Source organism: Hyperoodon ampullatus, assembly GCF_949752795.1.
Source record: "Hyperoodon ampullatus genome assembly, chromosome: 1".
NCBI classification, from domain to species: domain Eukaryota; kingdom Metazoa; phylum Chordata; class Mammalia; order Artiodactyla; family Ziphiidae; genus Hyperoodon; species Hyperoodon ampullatus.
In genome coordinates, this window is record NC_136914.1 from 64,785,915 (window position 1) to 64,812,047 (window position 26,133).

The 26,133-nt window shown below is 45.1% G+C and overlaps 1 protein-coding gene across 2 annotated transcripts in view; it reads left to right on the forward strand.

The window, feature by feature from the left end:
- The window catches only part of LRMDA (leucine rich melanocyte differentiation associated), a gene marked incomplete at both ends in the record, with an annotated part of 1,106,223 nt that overhangs the window by 577,952 nt on the left and 502,138 nt on the right, over window positions 1-26,133 (forward strand). For both annotated transcript variants that reach the window (XM_079700945.1, XM_079700946.1), the window contains one exon: window positions 18,375-18,501. In XM_079700945.1, coding sequence (XP_079557071.1) covers window positions 18,375-18,501 — 127 coding nt within the window. The remainder of the gene's footprint in view (window positions 1-18,374; window positions 18,502-26,133) is intronic.

The following is a 26,133-nucleotide window of genomic DNA, read 5'->3' on the forward strand; positions in this document are numbered from 1 at the left end:
AGGCAGCTGTGGAGAGTTAGAGGAACTCTACAGGCATCAAGAGGTCAGACTTGCAGGGAGTTTTAAAGACATGGAGGGAAAAGTAGCTTCAGGGGATGCACGGTGTTGCAGATCTGAACATTGGAATTAACCGGGCTCTGATCATCACATGACCCAGGGGTTTCTGTGCTGCTCATGGGTAGGAAAACTTTCATCTCGGTTGGCCCAGCACTATTCTAGTTAAAGCCTGTTTTCCTGGCACAATCAGTAGTATTGCCCTTTGACTCTGGGAGATGCCCCAGTTTAGACAACACATTATATGGTGGTCCTACCCATGGGCCAGACACAGCCCACTGCTGTTTGTGGACAATACCGACATGAATTTGGATGCCTTTGGGTAGAGCGTGTACTCTGATTCCTGCAGTCCTCACCACTCCCTATTATCTTGCCTGCATTTTCTGTATTTTCACATTTCTAAGATGTACATTTTTTTCCCCACAGTTTAGCACCCCTGAATCCATCTCAAAATTGATGGCTTCTTAAAATTGTCATTGGCCAGGAGGCAGCTGTGATATTATTGTTGTTGTCAGTACACACTTCAATTTGGTTATAGTTTGTTCTTATTATTTTCACTTCAGTTAACTTGTATGTGGTTTTTTTTCTTTCTTTCTTTTTTTTTTTTTTTTGCGGTATGCGGGCCTCTCACTGTTGTGGCCTCTACTGTTGCGGAGCACAGGCTCCAGACGCGCAGGCTCCAGACGTGCAGGCTCAGCGGCCATGGCTCACGGGCCCAGCCGCTCCGCGGCATGTGGGATCTTCCCGGACCGGGGCACGAACCCGTGTCCCCTGCATTGGCAGGTGGACTCTCAACCACTGCGCCACCAGGGAAGCCCTTGTATGTGTTTTTGATATCTCATGTGCTGTTTAAAAATTCACTGTGATTTGACATTGAAAGACAAAATTATTGTGTATATGGGGAGGGCATAAACTTGATATTATAAAGCAAATATTTGTCATTGGAGTAAGGACCTTGATTCATAGCTTCTTGCAAAGCAATGAGCAAGATATAAAAAAGGAAGAGAGTTCCTGAGACATTTTAAGGTAGGAAGCATTGGGTCATTTTTAACTTGCAGTGGTTTTTCTCTCTTACCAAGACATAGAATAATGGTGTGTCTGTAATGGACAAGCCTTGGATTCCTTGAAATCTAGGGTTTCAATACCTGATTGGTCCCTGAAGGTGTTTGAGTTGGGGGACCCCCCCTCTTTCTCACTTTTGTACGCGTAGAAATGATGTGGGGAATGAACTGTACATATCCAGACCCCACCCACAAAGAACCTGATTTGTAGGTCGGGATGGACCTTGGCATCTGTATGTTTAATAAGTGTCTCTTGAGATGCTGATGTGCGTGGTCCACAAACTGCCTTTCTAGACACCCTGGTAAAGTCACCCCTCTTTCTTTATTCCACTCTGGAAGAATCTGAGGTCCGGAGAAGGAAAGAAAGGGCCCTGCTCACGCACAGTGTGTTGAGTGAGCTGGACTGGAGTCCAGTCTGCTGACCACTGGTGCCTCACTGAACACTCTTTAACTGAGCCGGGGGAGGACTGCTGAGCTGGGTGGCCAACTCAAGGGAGCTTTGCCTTTTGGGGTGTGACCCGGAGTGAAGCAGCTGGGGCTCACTTGCCTGGCCTCTGAGCACTCCGTACTGTGTGTGTGTGTGTGTGTGCGTATGTATGTATGTATGTATGTATGTACATATATATACGTACTCATATACATACTTGGTACCTGGGTGTGTACCTTCGTTTTTGTTTGTTTTCCCTGCATATGTTGTAGAAAACATGTTATGTTAAAGAAGGTAAGAGTATTTTTGAGGAAAGGAAGTGGGGCACATAGAATACATAGTGAGAGGAGCAGGAAGCAGAAGAGAAAGTTTCCAGGTGAGTGCGGCAGGGAGAGAATACAGGACTGGGGCCGGGGTGATCACCCCTTACGTTTCCCCGGTGCTTTTTCTCGTCTACCAAGAGCTCTCCCCAGTTTTCCTTTGCATGTCCAGGTTTGAAGTGGGGGACAAGGGGGTTGCCTAATGCTAGGACTGCCTATCCCCCCTCCCCAGTGCAGTCCCTTTACTCTAAGGGGAGAGACATTTGGGAAGCCAGTCAGACTCCCCTACAGCCACCGGACAGGAACTCCTTCCAGGCCCCTATACTGAGCTGGCCGCTCAGGGGGCCCTGGGGTGGTGCCTGGACACGGCCTGTCGGGAGTGTGTCCTCCAGGCTCCCCTGGGAGTTTCCCTCCAGCCCTTCCCCGGGTCGGGGCACCCTCCCAGATGGCGCTGAAGGAGAGGGCTGCCCTAGTGTGCAGGCCTCCTCGTAATAGCTGCCCTCCAAGGATACCCTTCCTGCTGTTGAGAAAACCTCCACCTGAGAAAACAGAATACAGCCTGTGGTGGGTGTGTGCACGAAACATACTTATTTAGAAATTCAGAGCCTGTGCAAAGATAGCCTCGATTTTCCCCTGACTTCTTCTGAGTATCTTATGCCTTTCACACTTCTTCCTAATTTTGTCTTTAGAAGTGGTATTTTCCAAGCTCCCTGTAAAGAAATAGCTGAATGAGCCTGTATTGTAAACATTTCTGGGGCTCTCTTGGCCCTGTCCTCCGGAAAGGAGACAGGATCAGGATTTGGACCTGCACCCAGGGCAGGTACATAGGTTTTCTCTTCCTCCTACTTAGCTGCCACTAGGAGAGATGCAAAGAAATAGAACCCATTGGGCCTGCAGTCCCGTAAGCTTTATTTGATTGTCAAGGAGACAAGAGTAAGACACCTAGGATGATAGGAGAACAGACCAAGTCTGTGGCCCACTGGTGGAAGGAGTGTGCAGTGCGGAAGCCCTTTGGGAGTTGAGTCCAGGCATGGTCAGCCTGGGTTTGGCTCAGCCTGAGAAGTCTCCTCTCAGGAGGTGTTTAAGCTCCACCTTGAACTGTGGGTGAGAGGTACAACAGCAGAGAATAGGTGGAGGCGTTTCAAGTGACAATAAAATGACCAGACAGGTTACCCAGTCTTCCCGCAGGTCTTGGCAGGTCCTTAGAAGGTGATAGGAATAAAATCTGGAGGTCTGACTTGAAAGTCGGGTCAAGACAGATCAAAAAGTTAGCTTTGTCAAAGGTTTTGGGCCCATTCTTACCTATAGACAACCCCTGGTGATCCCAAGTCATGAATCCACCCAGAGGCCTGTCCCGACCTGAGTTCCCTTGCTTTGAAGTGGGCTGTCCTCTGCAGCATGAGGAAATAATTTGCTGCCTGCTTCAATGAACCATCAGGAGAGCCAGCAGACCTAATGACATGTGAGAATATTAACCTCCTACCACGAAGAGCTGTGAATCTTGAGCGGCAGTCTATAATTCAACCTGGACTCCTGAGCCAGACCTCTCTGGCTTTCTGTCTCACTCACTTTCTCACTTACACCCAGAGAGCGAAGGAGAGACCTGCTCATAAAACTTTATATTCTCCAATAGTGCAAGCCTTGCTGAGCTGTTTAGTAATGAGTGACTTTCCTTTTGTAGTTGTGGAAAAAAGGGTACCCTCAGAGGCAGGAAGCAGGGGGTAGATTTTGTTTTTTCTTTCTTTCTTTCTTTTTTTAAGTTTTATTTTATTACTTTAGTTTTTTCTTCCAGTTTTATAGATATAGTAGACATCCAGCACAGTATAAATTTAGGGTGTACAGCGTAATGATTTGACTGACCTACATCATGAAGTGATTATCACAGTAAGTTGAGTGAACATCTATCATCTCATATAGATACAAAATTAAAGAAATAGAAAAAACCTGCTTTTCCTTGTGATGAGAACTCTTAGGATTTACTCTCAACGACTTTCATCTATAACATACAGCAGCGTTCATTATCTTTATCATGTTGTACATGACATCTCTAGTACTTATTTATCTTATAACTGGAAATTTGTACCTTTTCACCACCTTCACCAATTCTCTCTCCCCCACCCTCTGGTAACCACAAATCTTTTTCTATGAGTTTGCTTGCTTGCTTGTTTGTTTTTGAAGTATAATTGACCTACAACACTATGTTAGTTCCTGGTGTACAACATAGTGACTCAATACTTCTGTACATTACAAAATGATCACCATAATAAGTCTAGTTACCATCTGTCACCATACAAAGGGGAGAATTATTTTTCACATTGCATTTTGCATAGGATTCTTCCAACATGGGGAAAGTGCATGGTATCGTGGAGGTGACTGTTAGAATGCTTGGATAACCAAGCTTTTTTGTAATTCTGTACTTTGTCTTAAAAATTAAAGAAAAATGGAGGTTAGGACACTAATCTTAGGATACTTGAATCTTGGAAGGGATCTTAGAGGTCTTTTAAGGTCACCTGGAGGCAGTAGGAGCACTTAAACCTCATTGTGTTATGGCCAAGTGTTTTTGCCCTTGTTTCACGAGATCTTGGGCCCCTTGAGGACATGATAATATCTTAACCAGGTGTGTACTCCCAGGCCTGTCAGAATGTTTGATCTTTCAAGGCCTCAAATAGTGTTAGTCAAAAGATGGAGCAAATCATCTGCTGCAATCCCACATTTTGCATATGGAAAAAACCAAAGTCCACAAAGTAATATACTCATGGGCATAGCTAGAGGGTACTTGGGCTGAAGTCTGCCATCCTGGTTATATGACTGCTGCTCTTGGCGGTAGAACACCATTGTGGGGTTTTCACAAGCATTGTGTTATTCTGATGGAGGTGATCTGGGAAACTCAGTGAAGCCAAGCACAAACATAGGACCAGAAGACCAAAATCAGAAGATAAATATGGAAATGAGAAATTAGCTGGGGGTGGGACATGTTCAAGGATGTAGAGTCATGGCTGCCAGGCAGAGACACCTAGCACAGTAGGAGTCCTTGGACCAGGAGAGTATTCCTCACTTTGCTAGAAAAGCCAAGCCCACCAGGCTCCAATGCAGGTGAGAGCAGACCTGTTTCATTCACCCTAGGTAGGGGATGCTCAGTTAATATTTGCCGATGGAGGAATGAATGAATGATCCATTCTGTGCATATCAGGGTACTGTTCTATTCAGCCAGGCCAGTTAATTTCCATATCTCAGTGTCTCTCCACAATACTGGACACAGACAGCCTTTTGATGACATATAGATGTAATGAAATTAAATTTTTTCCCTCTGCTGACTTGATGAGCACAGTGAATGCAAAAGCCGACGGTTAGCGTCCACTCTGGATATTTGTAATTCTCAGCCTTTCTGGTCTCTCCAAATTGCTCTCCTCTTTCTTCTGCCACTTTGTTGTTGTTCTTCTGTTTAAAATTAATTTTATTAAAACAAGTCAAATGAAAACCACTCCTGTCCAGGGCATCTCAAGGTCCATTCATTATGGCTTCTTATCTTGGCAGGCGATCGACATGGAAAGGCAGCTCAACCATTATGCACATACAAAGCCCATCACTTCCCTACCAATGGCCAATCCATCAAACATTTATCTTTTGCCCTCTGAGCACTGTGTCACTTTGCCTGTCACTCCCTAGTGTAGGATGCCTTGAAAGATGAGAAAACGCAGGGGTGGAGGGGTGGTATTTTTTTTCTCCCCCAACTTTTCCCTCCCCAGATAGTCCTTGTTAATCAGATTTTATACTTGAGACTTAAAACTCTCCCTGCACCCCTGCCCTTCAAACCCCTTTTCTGGCCGTAGGAAGGTTGGAGATGGCCTGCCACATTCATGATGAACTTTTTAATGAATGGTGGCATAATTAAGGACATAATAAAACTTTGGTTTAGCTTGGGGGTTTTTCTCCTGCAACCTACTTTAGAGCAGAGAATGTTACAAAGGGAAGAGATGTCTGAAATAATTGAATCCAGCCTCCCCAATTTACAGAAAATTATGGGGCAAGGATATGACTGCAGTATGGCAGGAAAGTAGTCACCAAGGCAGGATGAGGATCAGGGTCCCTGGTTATTCTTCAGACAGAGGTTCTCCCAAGCTGCTCTGTTGCCAGATGATTCTGAATAAGTGTTAGTATCTCTTGGAAAGCTTTGGCTACTTGCTTCCTTTTCTTTGGTAACTAATTACCTCTATAGAAAATACACACGTTATTGTTTGCAAAACAGTCTTTCAAATATCAGCAATCCTTATATTTATCTAGGTTTGTTTACACATACTTTATCCCATGTCTTCCCCATTCCAATATGTGCAAACTATACAGGTCAGGGATTTACTTGCCCCTGTGATGGATTAGAAAATTAAACCTGAGGGGTGTTATATTTCCAAAGTCTTACAGCACATCTAGGAAAACAGAGCTCCTGCCCCTAATATAGTGGTCTTACTTTGTGTGTCTTCTTACTGTGTTTTGTGTTTGGCTTCACTGAGTTGACAAGATCAGAACACCACTTGCCTTGGAAAACCACCACCAGCACATTCTGCCCCCAAGGGCAGCAGTCAGATAACCAGAGAGGCAGACAAGGAAGAAAGAACCTTTGTTTAGTCCCAGGAAAGTCCCTTGTTCATCGCTGTACATCTACAGGCATTGTCTCTCTCCTCTTTGTCACTTCTGTTAGGTGTTGGTCCTCAGGGCCCAGAATGTGCCACTATATGAAATGGAGCCCAAACCTGACACAGTTGTTCTTTGAAAGGTTTTGCAAATCACAGAGCAAGGGCTGCTTTGGAAGAAGGAAAATGGCTCCAGTGGCAAGCGACTTTTGGAGGTTACCATATCTCCCAGGGCTTTCTTTCCTGAAGGAGATATAAAGCTATCCTGTAGTCTGGGACAGAAAACATGTTTTCACCTTTTTCAGCCAACTGGGACCTCACAGAATCAGCACTTGGCACGTTTTTGCTGGTTTTCCTGGCCCGATTCCATTCCAGAGGGCCCTGCCCATGGGGAGCTGGTCTTTGGGCAAGTATTTGATGAGGGCCCCTCTGGGTCTCTAGGGCCTGGAGGCCCAGCCATGTAAATGTCTCCTTTTCTGGTTGGTTTGCAATGAGTAGACACCATCTGTTGAATTAGAAATTCGCTTTGCGGAGGGTGGTGAAAGCTGCATGTGGAAGAGACACTGTTATCTTTCAAGCACACAGTTCATGAGGTTGAAGAGCTGTGTTCTTGGCCCAACATATGTTTGCCCAATGGCCATGGGAGCCTCCCCTACCGGGCGCTGGATTCCATCCCATGGCGACGTGCACACATACCGCGGCTGCAGAACACCATGTCCGCGCCCTTACATCTCCCCAGTAAAGAAAACCTCCATTTATAGAACCCGCCAAACAAACTCACTCTTTAGACTCTTAAAAACAAACAAGAACCCGAGGCCACAGGCTCCATGCGTGCATGTGTGGTTTTGTAAAATCTCAAGCCGTGAATCAAAATAATTTTAGAGATGTAGTCAAAGCCCAGAACCAAGCCCTGTCACCAGGGTGGGAGAAATGTAGGAAAAATGGGCTGAGAGGAGAGGAGGACAGCCAGATGGGCAGAGTGATGGGAACAAGACGTGGGGACATCTGACATGTTCACAGGGGGAGGGTACCTGGTTCCTCACCTCTGTCCTTAGGGACTCACTTGCTGTAATAACTTCAGGACAAACATAGGAGGATGGGCCTATAAGGTGACCACTAAAGCCCTCATTACTTTTCTCTCAACATCTAGAGCCCATCTTGCCCATACTGCTTAATATATGCTGTCCTATATGATTTCTCCTCCTTTCAAGTTTAACTTCTTTCTCTCTTCCCATACATGAGACACCCACCGGGAGCAGATGCCATGAACTGTGCATCTTTCGTATCCCCAGATGGAGGTGCTCGTTGAGAACCTGACATACTGGAAGTGGATGTCACAGACAGGCTTTCTGGTTCTCAAGAAGCTTTTTGGAATATCCATTACTGGAGTGCCAGAATCACATTCTCTCTTCTTCTCACGTTCTTTCACCACCACCTTTGGCATAAAGTGCAAGTAGAGGCTCAAAAGATGAGAATTCAACTGGACTGAGACTTGTTTGCTCAAGCCCATCTCCTCTTTGAAGTGTTCTCCCTGAGCCAGCCCTCCCCACCCAGAGCAGTGCTTATCATCCCAATCTAACCCACTACCCTGTGTTCTATGGCAACTGCTTTCTTGTCTGTGTCTACTACTTAACAGTAGGGGACTAGGCCTCAGCCATCTCTGTAGCCCCAGAGCTTAGCAGAGTGCTAGGCACCGAGTTGACACTGACTACATTTTTGTAAATGAATGAATACGCTATAGAGGTACATGCCAAGCGGACCATTAGCTGGTAAATTTCAACCCAGCCCTACCTAATGAATACTTAACCTCGTGAGAACCACATTAAAAAAAAACTATAAGAACTCGTTCTTCAGGGGATTGTTCTAGGAGGGCTAGGACGGGAGTAGAGATCGAAAGGAAAAAGAATCTGAAGACCGTCTAGGTTGATCATTACAATTGAGGACCTATAATGAATGAATTACAAAGAGATATACTGTGTTTTGGTAAGGAATGTGGCAATGGTGAATTTCCACTTCTAGACCTCCACTAGAAATTATTTAGAGGTAGTTTATCACGGTTAAGTTGAGGGAACACTGCTCTGTATGTCCAAAAGTTCTAGACACGTCTTGGTCACTAGGTATGGTTTCAGTCAAGCCACTTTACCTCTCTGAGCATTAGTCACCTTCTGTGAAGTGGAGAATGGAACACCCTAAAATACCCCTAGGACTCCAAGTCTTCGTGTCTAGGAAGAAGACTGTGACGCATGTAGACAATGCTGTGGCTCTGACATCTGGTTTATTGGCTGTAAGAGGCTGTAAGTGTGTTGACATGTGCCTCTTTAATTATGGGGATGTCCCCCTAGTTAGGGAAGCATTAAAGAGACCTTGCAGGGCTTCCCTGGTGGCGCAGTGGTTGAGAGTCCGCCTGCCGATGCAGGGGACACGGGTTTGTGCCCCGGTCCGGGAAGATCCCACATGCCGCGGAGCGGCTAGGCCCGTGAGCTGTGGCCGCTGAGCCTGCACGTCCGGAGCCTGTGCTCCGCAACGGGAGAGGCCACAACAGTGAGAGGCCCGCGTACCGCAAAAAAAAAAAAAAAAAAAAAAAAAAAAAAAAAAAAAAAAAGACCTTGCACAATCCCAGCTAGAAGATCAGAATAAGGCACAGAGTTGAGTGTGATGGGGAATGACAGAGCTAGAGCTCTCTGCTGCCCTCTTTCCACCAGGCTGGGTCAGAAGGGACCCTTCTGGCAGGGAAGAAGTGGCTGTTGGCAGCCCTTGTGAGCTGTGGTTATAGCAGAAGGAGCTCCAGTCGGAGAAGCACAGACTCTGGATAGAATGTTAGTGGTCGCTGAATCTCATCTTCTGTATACAGAAATTCCCTGTGAACATCCTTTATGATTCCCAGTCTCTGATCAGATTCATATAATGACTCATAAGGTAGCTCAATCCTTTGGCAAAAACAGCTCTCTATTTTTAGAAGTTTGTAAAAAATTGATTCAAGACCTCTCCTCCCAAATTACATCATTTTCTCAGATCAAAAAATTTGTTTTTGATTCTGCCTTCTGGCATGCCATAGACTCACTACTTTGAAACAACTAAGCCTCCTCTCTTCCTGGTTAGGTAATCTTGACGGTCTCAGTCACGGTTCCTCACACCCTTCCAAACCAGCTGGTTGCTCTGGTCATGCAGTGTTTCCGAATGCTGATGCTCCTTGGAGTCCGGCACTGAGAATTGAAACAAAGCTCCCAGTAGAGTTACTGAGGGGCCGGTAGGGTGGACTAGGATCAGATTAGCTTCTGTGGTGGCAGCCCCACTCTGGAGATTCATGCTAACTAAGCCCTCTTTATACACACTCCTCTTTATCTAAGCCTCCTCCATCTTCTGTTTGGGAAATAGTTTTGTTTTATTTAAAAGTAATATTTACTGGAGTTTCTCATGATTATAAAATACTTACTCATGATAGAAAATCTAATAACTAGTGAAAACTGTAAAAGAGAAGGAAAAAATCCTATAAACTCATTACTTAAGGGTTAGTGGTGTATATCTGGGATCTGTCTATCTATCCATCCATTCATCCATCCATCTACAGCTAGGTATGTGGATACGTATGTATGCATCAATGTGTATTTGTGTGTGCAGAATTGTCATTAAAGTCCCAATGTACAAAATTGTGTATTAACAGCAGTTTGTAAACTAGAAACAACTAACAAAGACTAATGACTCTTGGGACTTCCCTGGTAGTGCAGTGGTTAAGAATCCGCCTCTAGTGCAGGGGACACGGGTTCGATCCCTGGTCCCAGAAGATCCCACATGCCGCAGAGCAACTAAGCCCTTGTGCCACAACTACTGAAGCCTGCACACCTAGAGTGCGTGCTCCTCGACAAGAGAAGCCACCGCAATGAGAAGCCTGCGCACCACAACGAAGAGTAGCCCCCGCTTGCCACAGCTAGAGAAAGCCCGTGCACAGCAACAAAGACCCAACACAGTCAAAAATAAATAAATAAAATAAATTTATTTTTTAAAAAGACTAATGACTCTTAACCATCAACATGGAAGACATAGTACAGATAAAAATTTGTGTAGAGAATGGAGGCAAGCACATGGATGACTTTTAATTTCCATGCGTGAGATCTTTGTGTATTACCTGTATTATAACTTAATTTAGGTGCTTAAATAGATAATGTGACAGTTTTACTGGCTCCATAGATATCTGCCTTTAATATCATTTTAAACTGCTGCATGGGGGCTTCCCTGGGGGCACAATGGTTAAGAATCTGCCTGCCAATGCAGGGGACATGGGTTCAAGCCTTGGTCTAGGAAAATCCCACATGCCGCGGAGCACCTAAGCCCGTGCGCCACAACTACTGAGGCTGTGCTCTAGAGACCGCAAGCTACAACTGCCCACGTACCAAAACCACTGAAGCCCGTGCACCTAGAGCCCGCGCCCCACAAGAAGAGAAGCCATCTCAATGAGAAACCCACGCACCACAACGAAGAGTAGCCCCTGCTCGCTGCAACTAGAGAAAGCCCGCGCACAACAACGAAGACCCAAAACAGCCAAAAATAAATAAATAAATCAATTAATTAAGAAAAATAAGTTGCTGCATGGTGTTTCATCATACAGATATTTTGAGCTTTATTTAATAATTCCTCTATCATTAGGCATTTAGCCTTGTTTACCATGTTGTTATAAATAATGCTGTAGTGAACGTATTTAAACCATATAGACTTCTTTGATATTTGCTGAATAAATTCTTGGAATTACTGGATGAATAGGTGATAATTTTTAAGGCTTTAGTATAAATTCACATCCAGAAAGGTTATAACAGTTTCACTCTCCCATTAGTGTTACCTTGAACTTTTGACAAGACTATGTTAAGAGTTAAGAAAACAGTGCATTTGCTAGTAAGGTGAAAGTATCTTGTCTAATTTGAATATTTTGGATTCCCAGTGAAGCTGAAATTTCACCCCACATTTTAATCCTAGGGCTTTCAGCTTTTCCTTAATGTTTTTCAAACACTCTTTTCATATTAAGGATGTTAAACCTTACGCTATCAGAGAGATTGTAAACGTTTTCTCCAATTTTCATTTGCCTTTTAATGTTTTAATTAAATGGGTATTTTGGGGTAGTCTTTACATTAGACGTTGAAAAATGTCATCCTGTTGGGCTGAAACAATGGCTTGATTCTAGCAGGATCATTTTGGTTCCTACTGCATCCTTTTAAATATCTTTCTAGGTGCTGGCCTCCATAAATGTGATAAACCTGTCCTTAACCAAGTCATTGGCAAAACATCAGGACCAAAGTCCCCAGACCCTTCCCCCAGAGCAAGCTGAGCCATTAATCAGTATTCTTCAGGTATATTTTCAAACCGGTTATGACTCTAGCTAAAGTGGTCATTTTCTAGTCCACTTTTTACTTTTCTGCCACAAGGATATCATTAGAATTAGTAGAATTCTTTTCAAAGACATTGTGAAATGGGGATAGAGTGTACATCTTTATTCCTAGACAGCCATCTGCATTAATAGCTGGCCTCACAGAACTTGTCCTTAATGCACAGAAACTGCCTGTTTGAGAAGCTATGCTATATTAAATTGATCATATATATATATATATATATATATATATATATATATATATATATATATATCCTACCTTATTATACAAAGGATTTGAGCTAGCTTATTAGAATTAGTAAAACAAAAAAAGATATATAGATAGTCTATAAAATATTTATAAGCCTTGACAGTGAAGTTAGAAAGCAGATATAGAGACCATGGGGTACTGCCTTTTTACAGTTGGGTCATAATTTAGTTCTGAGCTTCCTGGCAGCAAAAGTGAAAAGGATTACATGATCACATACATGATTTATATTGTCCTATAATATAGGACAAGAAAATAATGGCTCCTCAGAGCTACAGTCTGACTAGAATTCCATGTAGGTAAGTTTATGAACTTATCAATCTAAAGTTTATAGAATTTTACCTTCCTTTTCAAATAACTGGAAATGCAGGCACTCATTTCTGGGCTCATAGCTCCTTGCTCATTCTCCATAATTCTTGAGGGACCATATTTAACAGTTTCTTTTTTTGTTTTACTGTTATTAAGTATGGTTCATGATGGCTTTGGACTTGATCCCACATAGAGTTAACAAACACCTAGCTAACTACCTTAGATTTTTGACTGGTCTTGGGTTCAGATCTCTTATACCGTTTTTGAATTTTATTCTCTGAAGATCAGGGATCATCCATCCTGACAGGGGGCTCAATAGGGCTTTGAAAGTGACTTTGACAAATTCCATGTGATATGCTGTCACATGGTGTCACTATACACTGTCTTACATAGCCTAGAGCCTTTTCCACATTCTCCTAATTTTTAAAGACACATTCGTCCTCTGTTGATATACTTACCATATAGACAGTTGATTTATATTATTATTTGTACATATACCCCTGGTTATGTGACCTGAATGACAGAAAAATATGTAGAAAATACATAGTGCCAACTGTACATATAACACTATGTACAGTGACATACTATAGTATATATTATCTATAGTAATATATATTATGTACTATCTATGGTTATATATATCCATTTAAATAGGATATAAAAAATGTTTTATGGCAGAAAGAAAGGATTCCGCTCATGGGTTAGATGAACAGCCTTTCTAAAACTGTCTGTGCCACTGGGCCATTTTCTGGGACGGGAGCAGTCATATCACAATTTTCCTATTCTCATAGTTCTTCCTTTATTCTCCACATGTAGCTCTGTGCTGTCTGTTCTGTCCTTGTAGCTTTGGTCACGGCCTCTGTTGTAAGTCTGTGTGTAGACGTTCAACAAGAACCTGCTGTGTGCCAGACACTGTACTTGGCATGGTGGGGAGGGGTAAAGTGTACAAGTTGCTATTTCTGCTCTCAAGTGCGATGTTTAAATTATTTAACAGTTGCACTGACCAGCCAGAAAGATCTTGGCTGAAGCAGGGTCCTTGAAGGCCCCGTGTGATGAGGGTGAGAGGGACACTAACCACTTAAGTTGCTGAACTGTGGAAAGGTCTGGGAGCTCTGGGGAGTGGCCAGGGTAACAGGGTGGGTCACCCAGGGTATTCAGAGCTGCAATTTTTTACCAATGGGTAAGGAATTACTGAAATAGTTTAGTAACCAATACTGGTATATAGGCGCAGACTTGCCGAAGGTCACTTCTGCCTATTCTCAGTCACTTGGCCTTGGGGTAAAGAGAGGGAGGCACTCTGGCCTCTGAAAGAATGCCGATTGAGGGATTGCCCTGCTAGCCCTTGGCTGGTCACCCTGAGGCCTGCTCTTTGTCCTGCCCTTCATGCTATTGGCAGCATTTTTCTCAGCAACTCACAGGCTCCTGGCTGATCAGTAGTCAGCTGGCTAAAAGGCACTGAGCCCTTACTGTGCATTTGACAACTTTCTGGGTATTTTGGAGATTGCCTTGAGATCCCTTTTTGTTGGGAGCTGGGCAGGCAGGAGTCATGCAGAAAGACCGTTACAGAGCAGGCAGTGGCTGGCCTGAGCAGGTCTGCAGAAGTAGCCAGTGTGGCAGACATCAGGTATATGGGTTAGGTACTCTAGGATTTCCACAGCCTCTCCAATTTCTCAGTTAAAAATATGTATATGGATATTTAGGTAGATATCACAGAGGGATAGATAAAGACCTTAGTAGAAATCTTCTTTTCTTAATTGGTTCTGGATTTGAGGCAACTCTGGTTCCACAAAGGGATACTTTTCTTTCTCAGGGTCTGTGGTTAACTGTCTCCCCATTCCCTGCCCATCTCATGTCAGGCAGAATTATCATCCCCGCTACAGGCTGGGAGCTGAGGGCAGAGAGGTCTAGTTCTGACCATAGCCTGTACCCCAGGAAAAAGATGGGCAGTTCTTGAACCGGGAATTCTGGATGTATCTCCTGATGGTTTTCCTGGCTGGTTTTTTTTTGCTGGGGAAGGGGGAGCTACATCTGAATACCTCTTCTGCCCAAACCTCCCAGCCCTGCTCTGGTCCGGGCCCTTCTCCTTCCCTGTTCTGACAACTTTTGGGGAAAGGATGGAGGCCACTGAGTGTGCGCCCACCCAGGAGCAGAAGAGATTGGGGTTCCAGGCGGCCCTGCTGCCCTGCCTGAGGTCCCTCCCTCTGTGAGGCTCACAGCACTGGCCTGACTTGCAGAGGGTGAGGGGCCTGTTTAGCGCCACTGTTTTTATAAGCTAATGAAGGCAGAGTGGGAGCCACGGGCAATGATGCTGGGATATTAACTCTGACAGGAAGCTTGATCATAATTATCTTAACGAGGATAGGGTTAATTACAGTGGAAACTTAAAAGTTCTCTCTGTTTGAATCCGCTGGAGCTGAATGCATTGTGATGTTTTGTCATTTTGATGTGACTTTGGAAAAGGCACTGGGACTCTCCCAGCAGCCGCAGCGGCTCCTAGGGGAGCCCAGCCGGAGCCCTGTGAACGAGGTAACCAAGATGGTACCTGTGGGTGACATAATGGGCAGCTTTCCCGCTGGTGGAGCGGAGGCCGGCAGCCTGCAGTGCACTTCGGAGGTGCTGATTAGGTTTCTAGAGCAAACCACCTGGCACAGATTGGACCGCACACCGGGTCTCCCTGCCTGCCCTTGACATCTCCTTGCTGGGCCAGGAAGACCTCTCTCCAGCTGGCTGTGCCTTGCCCTCCCTGTCCAGCCCCTGTCCGTGGCACTCAGGCCTGCCTGGCCTTCCCAGCCCACCCCTCAGGCGTTTGTAGCCACAGCCAACCAAGCTGGCGGGTAACCCTGGAGTGACACTCACCTCCTCCACCAGGGCTCTTGGGTCTGGGGTGCATTTTGCTGTCCACACCCAAGGTTATAGGGGAGAAATTCCAGTCCTGCCATCTTTTTCTTGTAGCTACCATAGCTGTCCCTTGAACAGCATAGATCTGTGTGGACCCTTACAGCCTTTTTTGCCTTGTCATTTAATAGCACACATCTCTTTGCAGGCATCTTGTATATAGGCGTATGAGCTCAAAGATTGACCCGCATAATTTCTTTCCCCGTCTCCTTCTAGGAAAGCAGCAACAACAACAATAGCAATAACACAAAAATAAACTTTTTTTAAAAGTAAAAACTGAAAGCACCTTCCAAGCATCTGTTTATTGCCTTCCACATGCCAGCCAAGCTCCAGAAATCCTGTCCCCTCCAGTTTTATCCTTCATTACGCTCTCTGCCTCCTGTCCCTCCAATCCCTCAGCTCTGAATTTAGCTGATTAAATCACCAAGTGCACACCCCAGTGATGACATGAAGACAGGGATTTATTAATTAGCAACCCCCCACCCCCCATAACCTGCCTTTTAACTGAGCAGCTAACAATATGACATGGCAAAAAGGATCTCGAACCAGACAGGTGACTGGGGATTTGAGCCTGAGCTTCCCAAGTGCTCTCTGAAGTCTCCCTCCTGTTTTGAGCTCTGCCCCAGAGCCCACCCTGGAGGGAAAGGCATCTCTGGGGGCACTCCTGCTAGTGTTCCCGGCTTTGTCCTCACCATGTGGTGTCATTTTGTCTTATGCCTCCCCTGAAGCACTCTTGGAAGGGAGCTTTCTTCTGCTTGCCAGTTGCCAACCCTTTGCTGATTCTCATGATAAAAGTATTATATTTGGATAACATAACTCTGGGACAACGTGTATTTGGATGCCACCTTTGACCAGAGCCCAGCTGATGTTTGTGCACAAAGGACTGATTAGCCATCCATTAGGTGCCCTGATGGGGAGGTGGCCACGACTCCCCTTGAGGTAAACGGGGGCTAGTCCTGACACTTTGGGATCAGCACTCAGTAACCCCCAAGGTGGAAGGGACTTCAAGAAAGCTTGAAGTTTCCGTGCAGAAGCCACACTTACTACACACCTTTGCACATCTCCTCCTCTGCCCACCCCCTGCATCCTGAACCACCCCCCACACCCCTGACCAAAGGTCAGGGCTTCCAGAAAAATCAATGAGGAAGGAGAAGAAAGAAACCAGTATTTGCTAATAGATTGTTAGTCCTCTCCCACGTATTCCCTGTAAGATCCTGTGAGCTGGGACAGCATAGAAAAAGGGAACTCAAGGGGGTTGTTGAGATGCCCAAATTCAGGCTGCAAGTAAATGATGGCACAGAACTAAAACCCCAGGCCTTCCTGACTGTATGTGTATAAATTTTGTTTTGCCTTCCTGAAACATGAGGAAGGAGAGAGAGGAGGAGGAGGAAATGGAACTTGGTGACCCTGTTGACCCTTGACCCCAAGTGTATGCGGTATTGCCCCCTGCTATGGCGCAGGTAGTGTCAGTTACGGGATTAGACGTGGCCTGGGTGCTGGGCCGTGGCTGGGACCACCTGGAGGTTTGGGGCAGGAGTGGGGCTGCTGGTGGAGTTCTGGGCCCAGTGGAGTCTGGGGGTTGAATTGCTTCTTCACCAGGCATCTTTCTCACCTCCTCTTGATTTTGGAGTCCTATTGACACAGGTCCCACAAGGGAGAGATGGATGTATTCAGAAAGGTCTGGTGCTCAAGTTCACACCCACGCCACACATACAGGCACTGAACAGTCACATCACATGTACCAGCATTGCACACGCAAGCAGGAGGGTCTGTGATGGAAGGGCCATCAGTAAATGCATAAATAGCTTAGACAACATCTCCCCAATTCGTTGCATTTTATAGAACAGCCAGGCACCCCTGTGTGAGTCCACCCTCTGGTCAACGTCGTAGCTCAGCTGTCAGCCTGTGCAAGCTCAGCACAGCTCTTGGGTCTGGCAGGTGAACGAGCTGGGAGCATGTGGCCGTGTGAGTCCCTCCACCGGGCTGCTTTCTGTAATTACCATCTGCGTGCACCGGGCAGGCACATGCGCACAGCTGCCCCTCGCTGCCTGCACCCCCAGCAGCCCTGTGCCCCTAACCTTAAGAGTTAACTTTCAGCTACGTCTATTAACAGGGCTGTTTTCCCCCGATACTTTTTTTTTTCTCTGAGCCAGGTACTTAATTCTTTCCGATGCCTGTTTCTTTACTGCCCCGACATCTCCATTGCTGCATTCGGCACTTTTTTCAAAAAAAAATGAAGTGAGAAATCCACTTTCCATAAATTAAAACAGTAAACGTCAAGTCAGGAGCCTAGAGGCAGAAATTCCCTGAACCCCTTCCTTACCTCACCTCCCCCCGCCAAACAAAAACAAAAACAAAAAGAAATCATGAAAGAAAAAGAAACAGCCACTCAGACTGGAGTGATTCCGTGCTTCCGCAGATATCTTGCCTTTTGAGGCAGCCACAGGGACACTGGGCAGAAGCAAATTAAGTGATTAGTAAGGAAAAAAAGCAGAGGGGAGAAAAAGTCAAAGGCGGTGAACGCAGAGAAAGGAAGCCTTCCTTGCCTTTTCCTGGGACTGTGTAGAGGAGAACCGCTAAGAAATGATACTTGAAGTTATATTTATTATTGTAAGAGGGGTATGATATTTCTGGGCAGGAATGATGGATGACAACTTAAATTTGTGTCCAGGGAATGAAGGTGAACTGTGACAGAGTTATTTATCTTGGGAATGGAGGTTAGGGTCAGCTGAGGCTGGGTGCCTGAAGGCACAAGACATTGACAAATTTATCCTGCAGGCCGTATCTGAAGCCCTTTGTTTTGGATCCTGGCTACTCACTAAGTGACCCTCATCCTTCATGTTGGCAATGCGTGAAGGATGCGGTGAGTGCCAGCGGCCCCTTCTCCCCCGCCGCCCCCGCCCCGGCTCCCGCTACTAATTCTTGTCATTCACTTTGCTGACAGGCACCAAGCCCAAACTATTCCCAGTCCTGAAAGGGAAGGTTAAAATATTTATTTCGGCTCATAATGGCCTCCCTGATTTAGTGCAGGATCATTTTTCCTGTTGCCTTTGTCATTGCAGGTCACTGGAAGGACTGAGCGCGTTCGGGAGCCTGGAGGAACTCATCTTGGACAACAATCTGCTGGGGGATGACCTCGTGTTGCCAGGGTTACCCAGGCTCCACACCTTAACCCTCAACAAGAACCAAATATCCTTGGCTCTGCCGCCACCCACACTCCCCGCCCGGCCCTGCAGTGGCCCCCTCCCTCAGGCCACCCCACCCCCCCACCCCCCACAAATACCTGTGAAATGTCAAATGAGTTTTATGTGTCAGCTAAATTAAAGCAGGTGAAATACAGTCCGTGGGCAGACAAAGCGTTCTGTCTCCTGGCAGTTGGGACACTTCGGAGTAATTTATTACAGGTCATTCATAAATGAAATGCACCATTATATCTTCCTGTTGGTCCATTTTAGTGTAGAGGTCTAAGTTATGGCTGTAAAGAAATCTTTTTAATAGATAAAAATAGAGAAAGAAAATAATGTCACTGCTGCCGAGAAGGCAAAGCCGGGTTCTGTTTGCTTAGGCTTGTGTGGGAGGGCGACCTCTGGTGGGAAGCAGGCGGTAGTACCTCCAAGCAACCTTGGCCTTCAGGGAGGTTTCTGGAAGGCTTTGGCTCAGGCTTGGGGAATGCTTTTGGCCAAAGAGAAGGGGGAAGGGGCTCAGGTGGAGGATAAGTGGGAAGCCCTGGCCCAGCTCTGCCCTCCGGGGTGTTTATGGTACTAGGATGTTGAGGAGGGCCGAGGAGAGCCATTCTAGTGTGTGGTTTCTCCTTAAGCGGGTGAGGATCTAGCAGCCTGGGATGAGACTCAAAGGGACTAGTTACTCTGGATTCTGTAGTGAGGCTAAGAAAGGAATCAGAACCTTTATTCAGTGTAAGCCACACACCTCCTCCAGGTTAGAGTCGTGGACCTCCATGCCTGCACAGTGCCAGCTCGCTTAGGAGGGGAGTTTTGTCAGTTTTGTTAACTCCTGTATCTTCACACCTAGAATAATGTCTGGCGCAGACTTGAGGTTCAGTAAATGATTATGGGATGAAGAAATCATTATCATCAGCTGTTCTTTATTGAGCACTCCTGTGGATCAGACACTATGCTAAGTAACTTTAAGTGTATGATTTTTCATTCTTTCCAAACCCTTTGAGAAGGGTGTGGTTTGTCCATTTACCTAGATGAGGAAAGAGGTGAAATATAGGCCCACAGCCAGACATTTAACAAGATGCTAGGCCCCGTATTCAGTCTCAACTGTGGCCAGATCCAGAGTTCTTTCCATTTTACCATGTTACTTCAGACTTGAAGTCCAATCACCTTGTTTTATTGATGGAGCGTTTGAGACCTGGTGTGGTTTTAATCACTTGTTCTTGTTCACGTGGTAAGTTAGAAATAGAAATGGGATGGGGGCATTTTCCCATAGAGTATGAAATAAAGCCAAATAAATATGTTAAGATTAACGTATATGTTTATGTCAGCTTTAAGACTGATTTGCACAATTATTTTTAGCCACTGTTTATATGGTAAGTCATAAGTTAATATTTTCCTTATTCAGTAAAATATGCTATTTGTGTCCATTAATAATAGGCACTTCCTTAGAAGAAGGAGAAGGCCTACAAGTAAATATCGGTCTTTATCATAATGAAATGTTGATGGATTTTTTTTTTCTTCTCCTATCCTTTGGTCAACCAAGTTTCCTAGTTGTTGCTTGAAAAGTTATTACAGTCAGTGTGTCTTATGGGTTCCTTAGCTGTCTGGGATGATCAGCTGGATGGTATTCTCAAATAAGAATAAAAGGATAATTAGACTAGAATTTGGATGATATGGTTCCTCCTATGGACCCCAATGCTCATATCCTGTGTCCCATGTCACTGTAGAGTATTGGAGTTGTTGGACTTGGGTTCACGAGTCAGCTTAATCATGTTTAGCTGTGTGGCCATGGTCAAGTAATCTTCTCAGAGCCTCTGTTTTGCATTGTTGTGTGTGTGTGATGTTACAGCTTTCACCTGCCTATCAGAATAACTCATAGGGGGCTTCCCTGGTGGCGCAGTGGTTGCGAGTCCGCCTGCTGATGCAGGGGACGCGGGTTCGTGCCCCGGTCTGGGAGGGTCCCACATGCCGCGGAGCGGCTGGGCCCGTGAGTCATGGCCGCTGAGCCTGCGCGTCCGGAGCCTGTGCTCCGCAACGGGAGAGGCCACAGCGGTGAGAAGCCCGCGTACCGCAAAAAACAAAAACAAAACAGAATAACTCATAAAGAGGAATATGTGAAAAACTTTTTTGCATGTTGGAATCAAAGTACAATGATGACATAAGCAAGCAGGTTTCTGCATAGCTATAAAACCAGCTGCCGCTGCCCTGGGATATTGTCAAGAAGGCAATATAAAAAATGGTACAGTGAGAAAGGCTTCCCTAACAGCCCACAGATGAAGTCACAGGACTGTACAGCAAATGCTGTACAAATGCTAATCCCAAACTCAATTCCTGTTCTCACTCAGCACACTTCCTGGCCGCTTCTCTGTAGTATTAATTGGTACGTACTGAGAAATGCAAGCTCCTTTTAGCACCAGCCTGAGCAAAACAATTAAAAGAAGGGCATACCAGCTGTGAGAGAATGTCATTTCATGCAATCCCAGTCTGCAGATGAATCAGTGGGTGATTTTTCTTTTTTTTGATCAACCACTGATTTATGTAATAACCAATTATTGGAAAGTATTTGTTGGATACCAGTGTATCTGAAATACGTAGATTATAGTATTGCATTCTTCTATTACCACTGACAATTGAAGAGATACTGAGTAAGTATTGATGCCTGGCAGATTACCTGGTTAGTCTAATTAGGTTAGATTCTACTAATATTCATGCTTCATGTGAACTTACTAAGCATTACTGTCTCCCATTTTAGAGGATTCATTTTCATAACCTGGCATAGAATATACTGAAAATGCACAGGGATCCACTTTAGAATTAATTAATTAACTTTTTCAATTTATTTAAACCAAAAACAATAGCAACAAAAAAGCAGTTTACCATTTCTCCTACTCCCATCACCCCCTCCCTCTTCTGGCAACCACCAGTCTGTTCTCTCTGTCTATGAGCTTGGTCTTGATGTCGTTATTATTGTTTTAGGTTCCACATATAAGAGAGATCATACAGTGTTTGTCTTTCTCTGTCTGACTTATCTCACTTAGCATCATGCTCTTGAGCTCTATCCATGTTGTCACAAATGGCAAGATTTCATTGTTTTTTATGGCTGAATAATATTTCCTTGAGTGTGTGTGTATCACAGTTTCTTTATCCATTCATCCTCAATAGAACTTCGGTTGTTTCCATATCTTGACTATTGTAAATAATGCTGCAGCGAGCATGGGGGTACATACATCTTTTCAAGTTAGTGTTTTTGTTTTCTTTGGATAAATACCAAGGAGTGGAATCCTGGATCATATGGTAGTCTTAATTTTTTGAGGAACTGTCATACTGTTTTCTATAGTGGCTGCACCAATTTTACATTCCCACCAACTGTGCACAAGGGTTCCCTTTTCTTCACATCCTCACCAACACTCATTATTTCTTGTCTTTTTGATAGTAGCCATTCTAACAGGTGTGAGGTGAAATCTCATGGTGATTCTGATGATTAACGACACTGAGCATCTTTTCATGTACCTGTTGGCCATCTGTATGTCTTTGGAAAAATGTCTATTCAGATCTTCTGTCCATTTTGTAATTGGATTGGTTTTCTTTTTGCTTTTGCTATTGAGTTGTATGGGTTCTTTGTATATTTTAGATATTAGCCCCTTATGAAATATTATTTACAATCATTTTCTCCCATTCAGTGGGTTACCTTTTTGTTTTGTTGGTGGATTCCTTTGCTGTGCAGAATGTTTCTCTTTTTTTGTTTTTTTTTTTCAGTACGCGGGCCTCTCACTGTTGTGGCCTCTCCCGTTGCGGAGCACAGGCTCCGGACACGCAGGCTCAGTGGCCATGGCTCACGGGCCTAGCCGCTCCGCAGCATGTGGGGTCTTCCCGGACTGGGGCATGAACCCGTGTCCCCTGCATCGGCAGGCGGACTCTCAACCAGTGCGCCACCAGGGAAGCCCTGTTTCTCATTTTTAAAGGAATAAGGTGGACTGAATAACAGTTTTGTTTTCAGTGTTGCTATCATCAGATATTAACAGGCTTCTTGTTTTTCCTTGGTTCAGTCCTTTTCTCCAATCTGTAGCAGTAACGCTCAGGGAGCAATGATGGTGGTGTGAAAGGGACTGCAGCTGAAGGCAATGTGTAGCTGTAGAGCTGGCCATTTATATCGCTACACTATAGTAAGTACTTTATTGCCAGTAGATACAAAAGATAACTAGTTAGCTTTTTCATGATGCAGCATGACTTCTTTCTCCCCTGATCTACCAGTGTGATCATGAAGATTGGTTTACTTTCCCCATGCACTTGACCAAGAAGTTGTAGGATGAAAGGCAGGTAAAAGCAGCAGTAACACTACATGCCATTCTCTTATCCTATACTCTTGACTTGACCTTTTCAGCCAACTGACTCTCCTCCCTACTTATGGAAGTACTCCAGGCTCTACAACAGTTATGAGGTTCCATATTGCTACTCCATGAAATGCCTTAGACTAGGGCTTTGTCAGTTAGCTTTGCTGCGTAATAATCCACCCCAAAAATTAGTGGCTTAAAATAACAAATATTTTTGGTTTACAATTCTGTGCATCAGCTATTTGGGCAGGGCTCAGCTGGGGATGGTTCTTCTGCTAGTCTTGCTTGGGTCACTCATGCAATCACAGTTATTTGGAGGCTTGGCTGGGGCTGGATGATCTGAGATGGCCTTGCTTATATATCTGGAGGTTGGTACTGGTTGTTGGCTGGACTACATGTCTCCAACAGGCTAGCACAGGCCTTTCCATGTGGGAGGGATGCTCCAAGAGCAAAGCTTGATGTACAAGTACTTTTTTTTTTTTTTTTTTTTTTTTTTTTGTGGTACGCGGGCCTCTCACTGTTGTGGCCTCTCCCGTTGCGGAGCACAGGCTCCGGATGCGCAGGCTCAGCAGCCATGGCTCACGGGCCCACCCGCTCCGCGGCATATGGGATCCTCCCAGACCGGGGCACGAACCCGTATCCCCTGCATCGGCAGGTGGACTCTCAACCACTGCGCCACCAGGGAGGCCCTGTACAAGTACTTTTAAAGCCCTATTTGCATCATGGTTGTTGCTGTCCCATGGCCAAAGCAAATCACGTGCCAAATGTAGAACAAATATGAGAGGGATTCCAGAGCCCAAATCAAGCATCTGGCAAATTTCTTCTCAATTCTCCTTCCCAGCTGCACACTTCCTCCTTATCTCCCAGCCCTTTGTTCCACTTCTGTTCAGCCCTCAGCTTTGGAGTCCTGTTCTGGTAGACCTAAGTGCTTGGTTGTCCTAGTCTACCTCTTCATCTCATATTTATAGCTTATCTCTCTCTTCTTTCTTTGGCTTGTTTGGACTAGTCCTGTGGTCACTGGCCATGGAGTGGACTTCCTCTCCTCAACACTCATATTCTCACACTCTCTTCTTCTTGCTCACCCATGAGTATGGACAGTCTCAGCCGTATCATGTCTGAATACTCAACCCTAAATAAGGGAACAACAGAAATGTCAGGAAAATATAGATAGTTAACCTTTGCACAATCAAATTATTCTCTCCCACTTGCCTTTTGGGGGTGGGTAGGGGAAAGGTGATAAGCTGACTTCATTTTAAATCACACTTCATTTCTTTATTTTCTGTTTCTCTTTGCTTAAGCACATGTATGAAGAGACAGTATGAATTATAGTGCCAACAGGAAGAAAGAATAGTGCTATATGTTACACAGCTGGGCTGTGGTAAGGAGACCAGTGTGTGGAGTTAGAAGGCCAGACTTGAGTTCCCATAGCAACTTACCGTGTCGTCTTGGGGAAGGGTCTGTACCTGTAAACTGGGTATTACACATTTGGAAGTATTGTTGAGAGATTGTAATGGCATTTTATATAGATATATGAAATCACTTAAACACCCCAAAACTTTACAAGTTCTTTGAACACTTAACTGTTAGCCAAAGCCTCGATGCCTTAAATGAATAAGCCCAAATTGAAAGCAGCTGAGGTACAGAGCACAGCTGGATGACAGAACCTTATGATATCCCACAAAAGCATATGACCCCTCATTTTTCAGTGTTTTAAATTCTCCTTTTTGTGTTAGGAAATGACGAGAAGTATCATTTTATAGGGCCTAGGTTTGAATATAGACTTGGCCATTTAGAGACTGTGAGACCTTTGACCATAGTTTTCTTTTTTGTTTTTAGAAGTATCTTTTTTTAAAAATTAATTTATTTATTATTTTTGGCTGCATTGGGTCTTCATTGCTGTGCGCAGGCTTTCTCTAGTTGCAGTGAGTGAGGGTTACTCTTCGTTGCGGTGTGCACGCTTCTCACTGCAGTGGCTTCTGTTGTGGCGAAGCACAGGCTCTAGGCATGCGGGCTTTGGTAGTTGTGGCACGTGGGCTCAGTAGTTGTGGCTCTTGGGCTCTACAGCGCAGGCTCAGTAGTTGTGGCGCGTGGGCTTAGTTGCTCTGCGGCATGTGGGATCTTCCCAAACCAGGGCTCTAACCCATGTCCCCTGCATTGGCAGGCGGATTTGTAACCACTGCGTCACCAGGAAGTCCTGACCATAGTTTTCTTAATTGTTATCTGGATGTGATAATATTTCTGACACGTGTGGGTGTGAATCAAATATGCCGTGTAGACTGTTTAGCATTTGAAAATCTTCTATCAGGATAAGTTCTGGTTGAAATACCCGCAGTGGTCATAAGTGCTGCCCTTTGACCTGGAGCTGAGCACAGAGAGAGGTACGTACCCATTCTCACCCGGGAAGCAGCTTCAGACCTGTGCAACTGGACGTAACACCATGAGATTCCCCTCCTCCCTCGAGCTCCAAACTTTCAAGGCAAGATGTGGCTTTGATCTTGGGCCCTATGCAGAAAATCTCTGTTGGCAAGCCTAGCCATGACAGCTTGGCTCTGTAGTGGCAACTTTATGTAGACAACACTGAAAAAAAATCTAAACGGCAAGTACTCTGGAGAAGACTTGATGAGGGTAACCAGGTGTATGCTGAGAATGCAGCTGGAGAGAGTTGAAACTGTGCCAGATAGCTTCACATTTTAAAAAGGAGAAAAAATGAAACCACCCTTCGGAGAATCCCTGGTAGTGGCTCCACTGAGGTAGTCTTGGTTAACCAGGGACACCAAGTTCCCTCCACTGATTGCCTCTGGTTAACTTTCTCTGCAACTTGACAGAAAGGAATGTGACAAGTTCTGTCTCTGAGCTCACGATCAGGCAAGACAGGGCTGTGCTTGTCCTTATTGACCCAGGAGACGAGGAAACCAATTAAAACGTCTTCTCACATGTCATCCTCCAATGGTGGTATCAACATAATGATGATGTTCTGGTCCAGAGTGTCCACGGAGTAGGTGCTAGTGATTTCTCACAGTTTGGATTTGGCCCAGCCCAAATGATCATTTAGCGGGTAGTTGGAAGGCTTAGGAAGAAGGACTTGCTTCTGCCTCACAAAATATCCTAAAGGAGGCAGGCTCTGAGGCTCCGAGGAATCCAGCACTTCTTGGATTCATTGGCATAGGGTGGCTGAAGCTTCTTGAAGCCTGCAGACCCTTTGCCCAAGAATTTCCCATGATCAAGATATTTGAATGAGTCTGCCTCTCCATGGCCTCCTGTTAAGGGGTGGATCCAGATTTTGTGGAGTATGAAGCTTGCATAATTTGAGG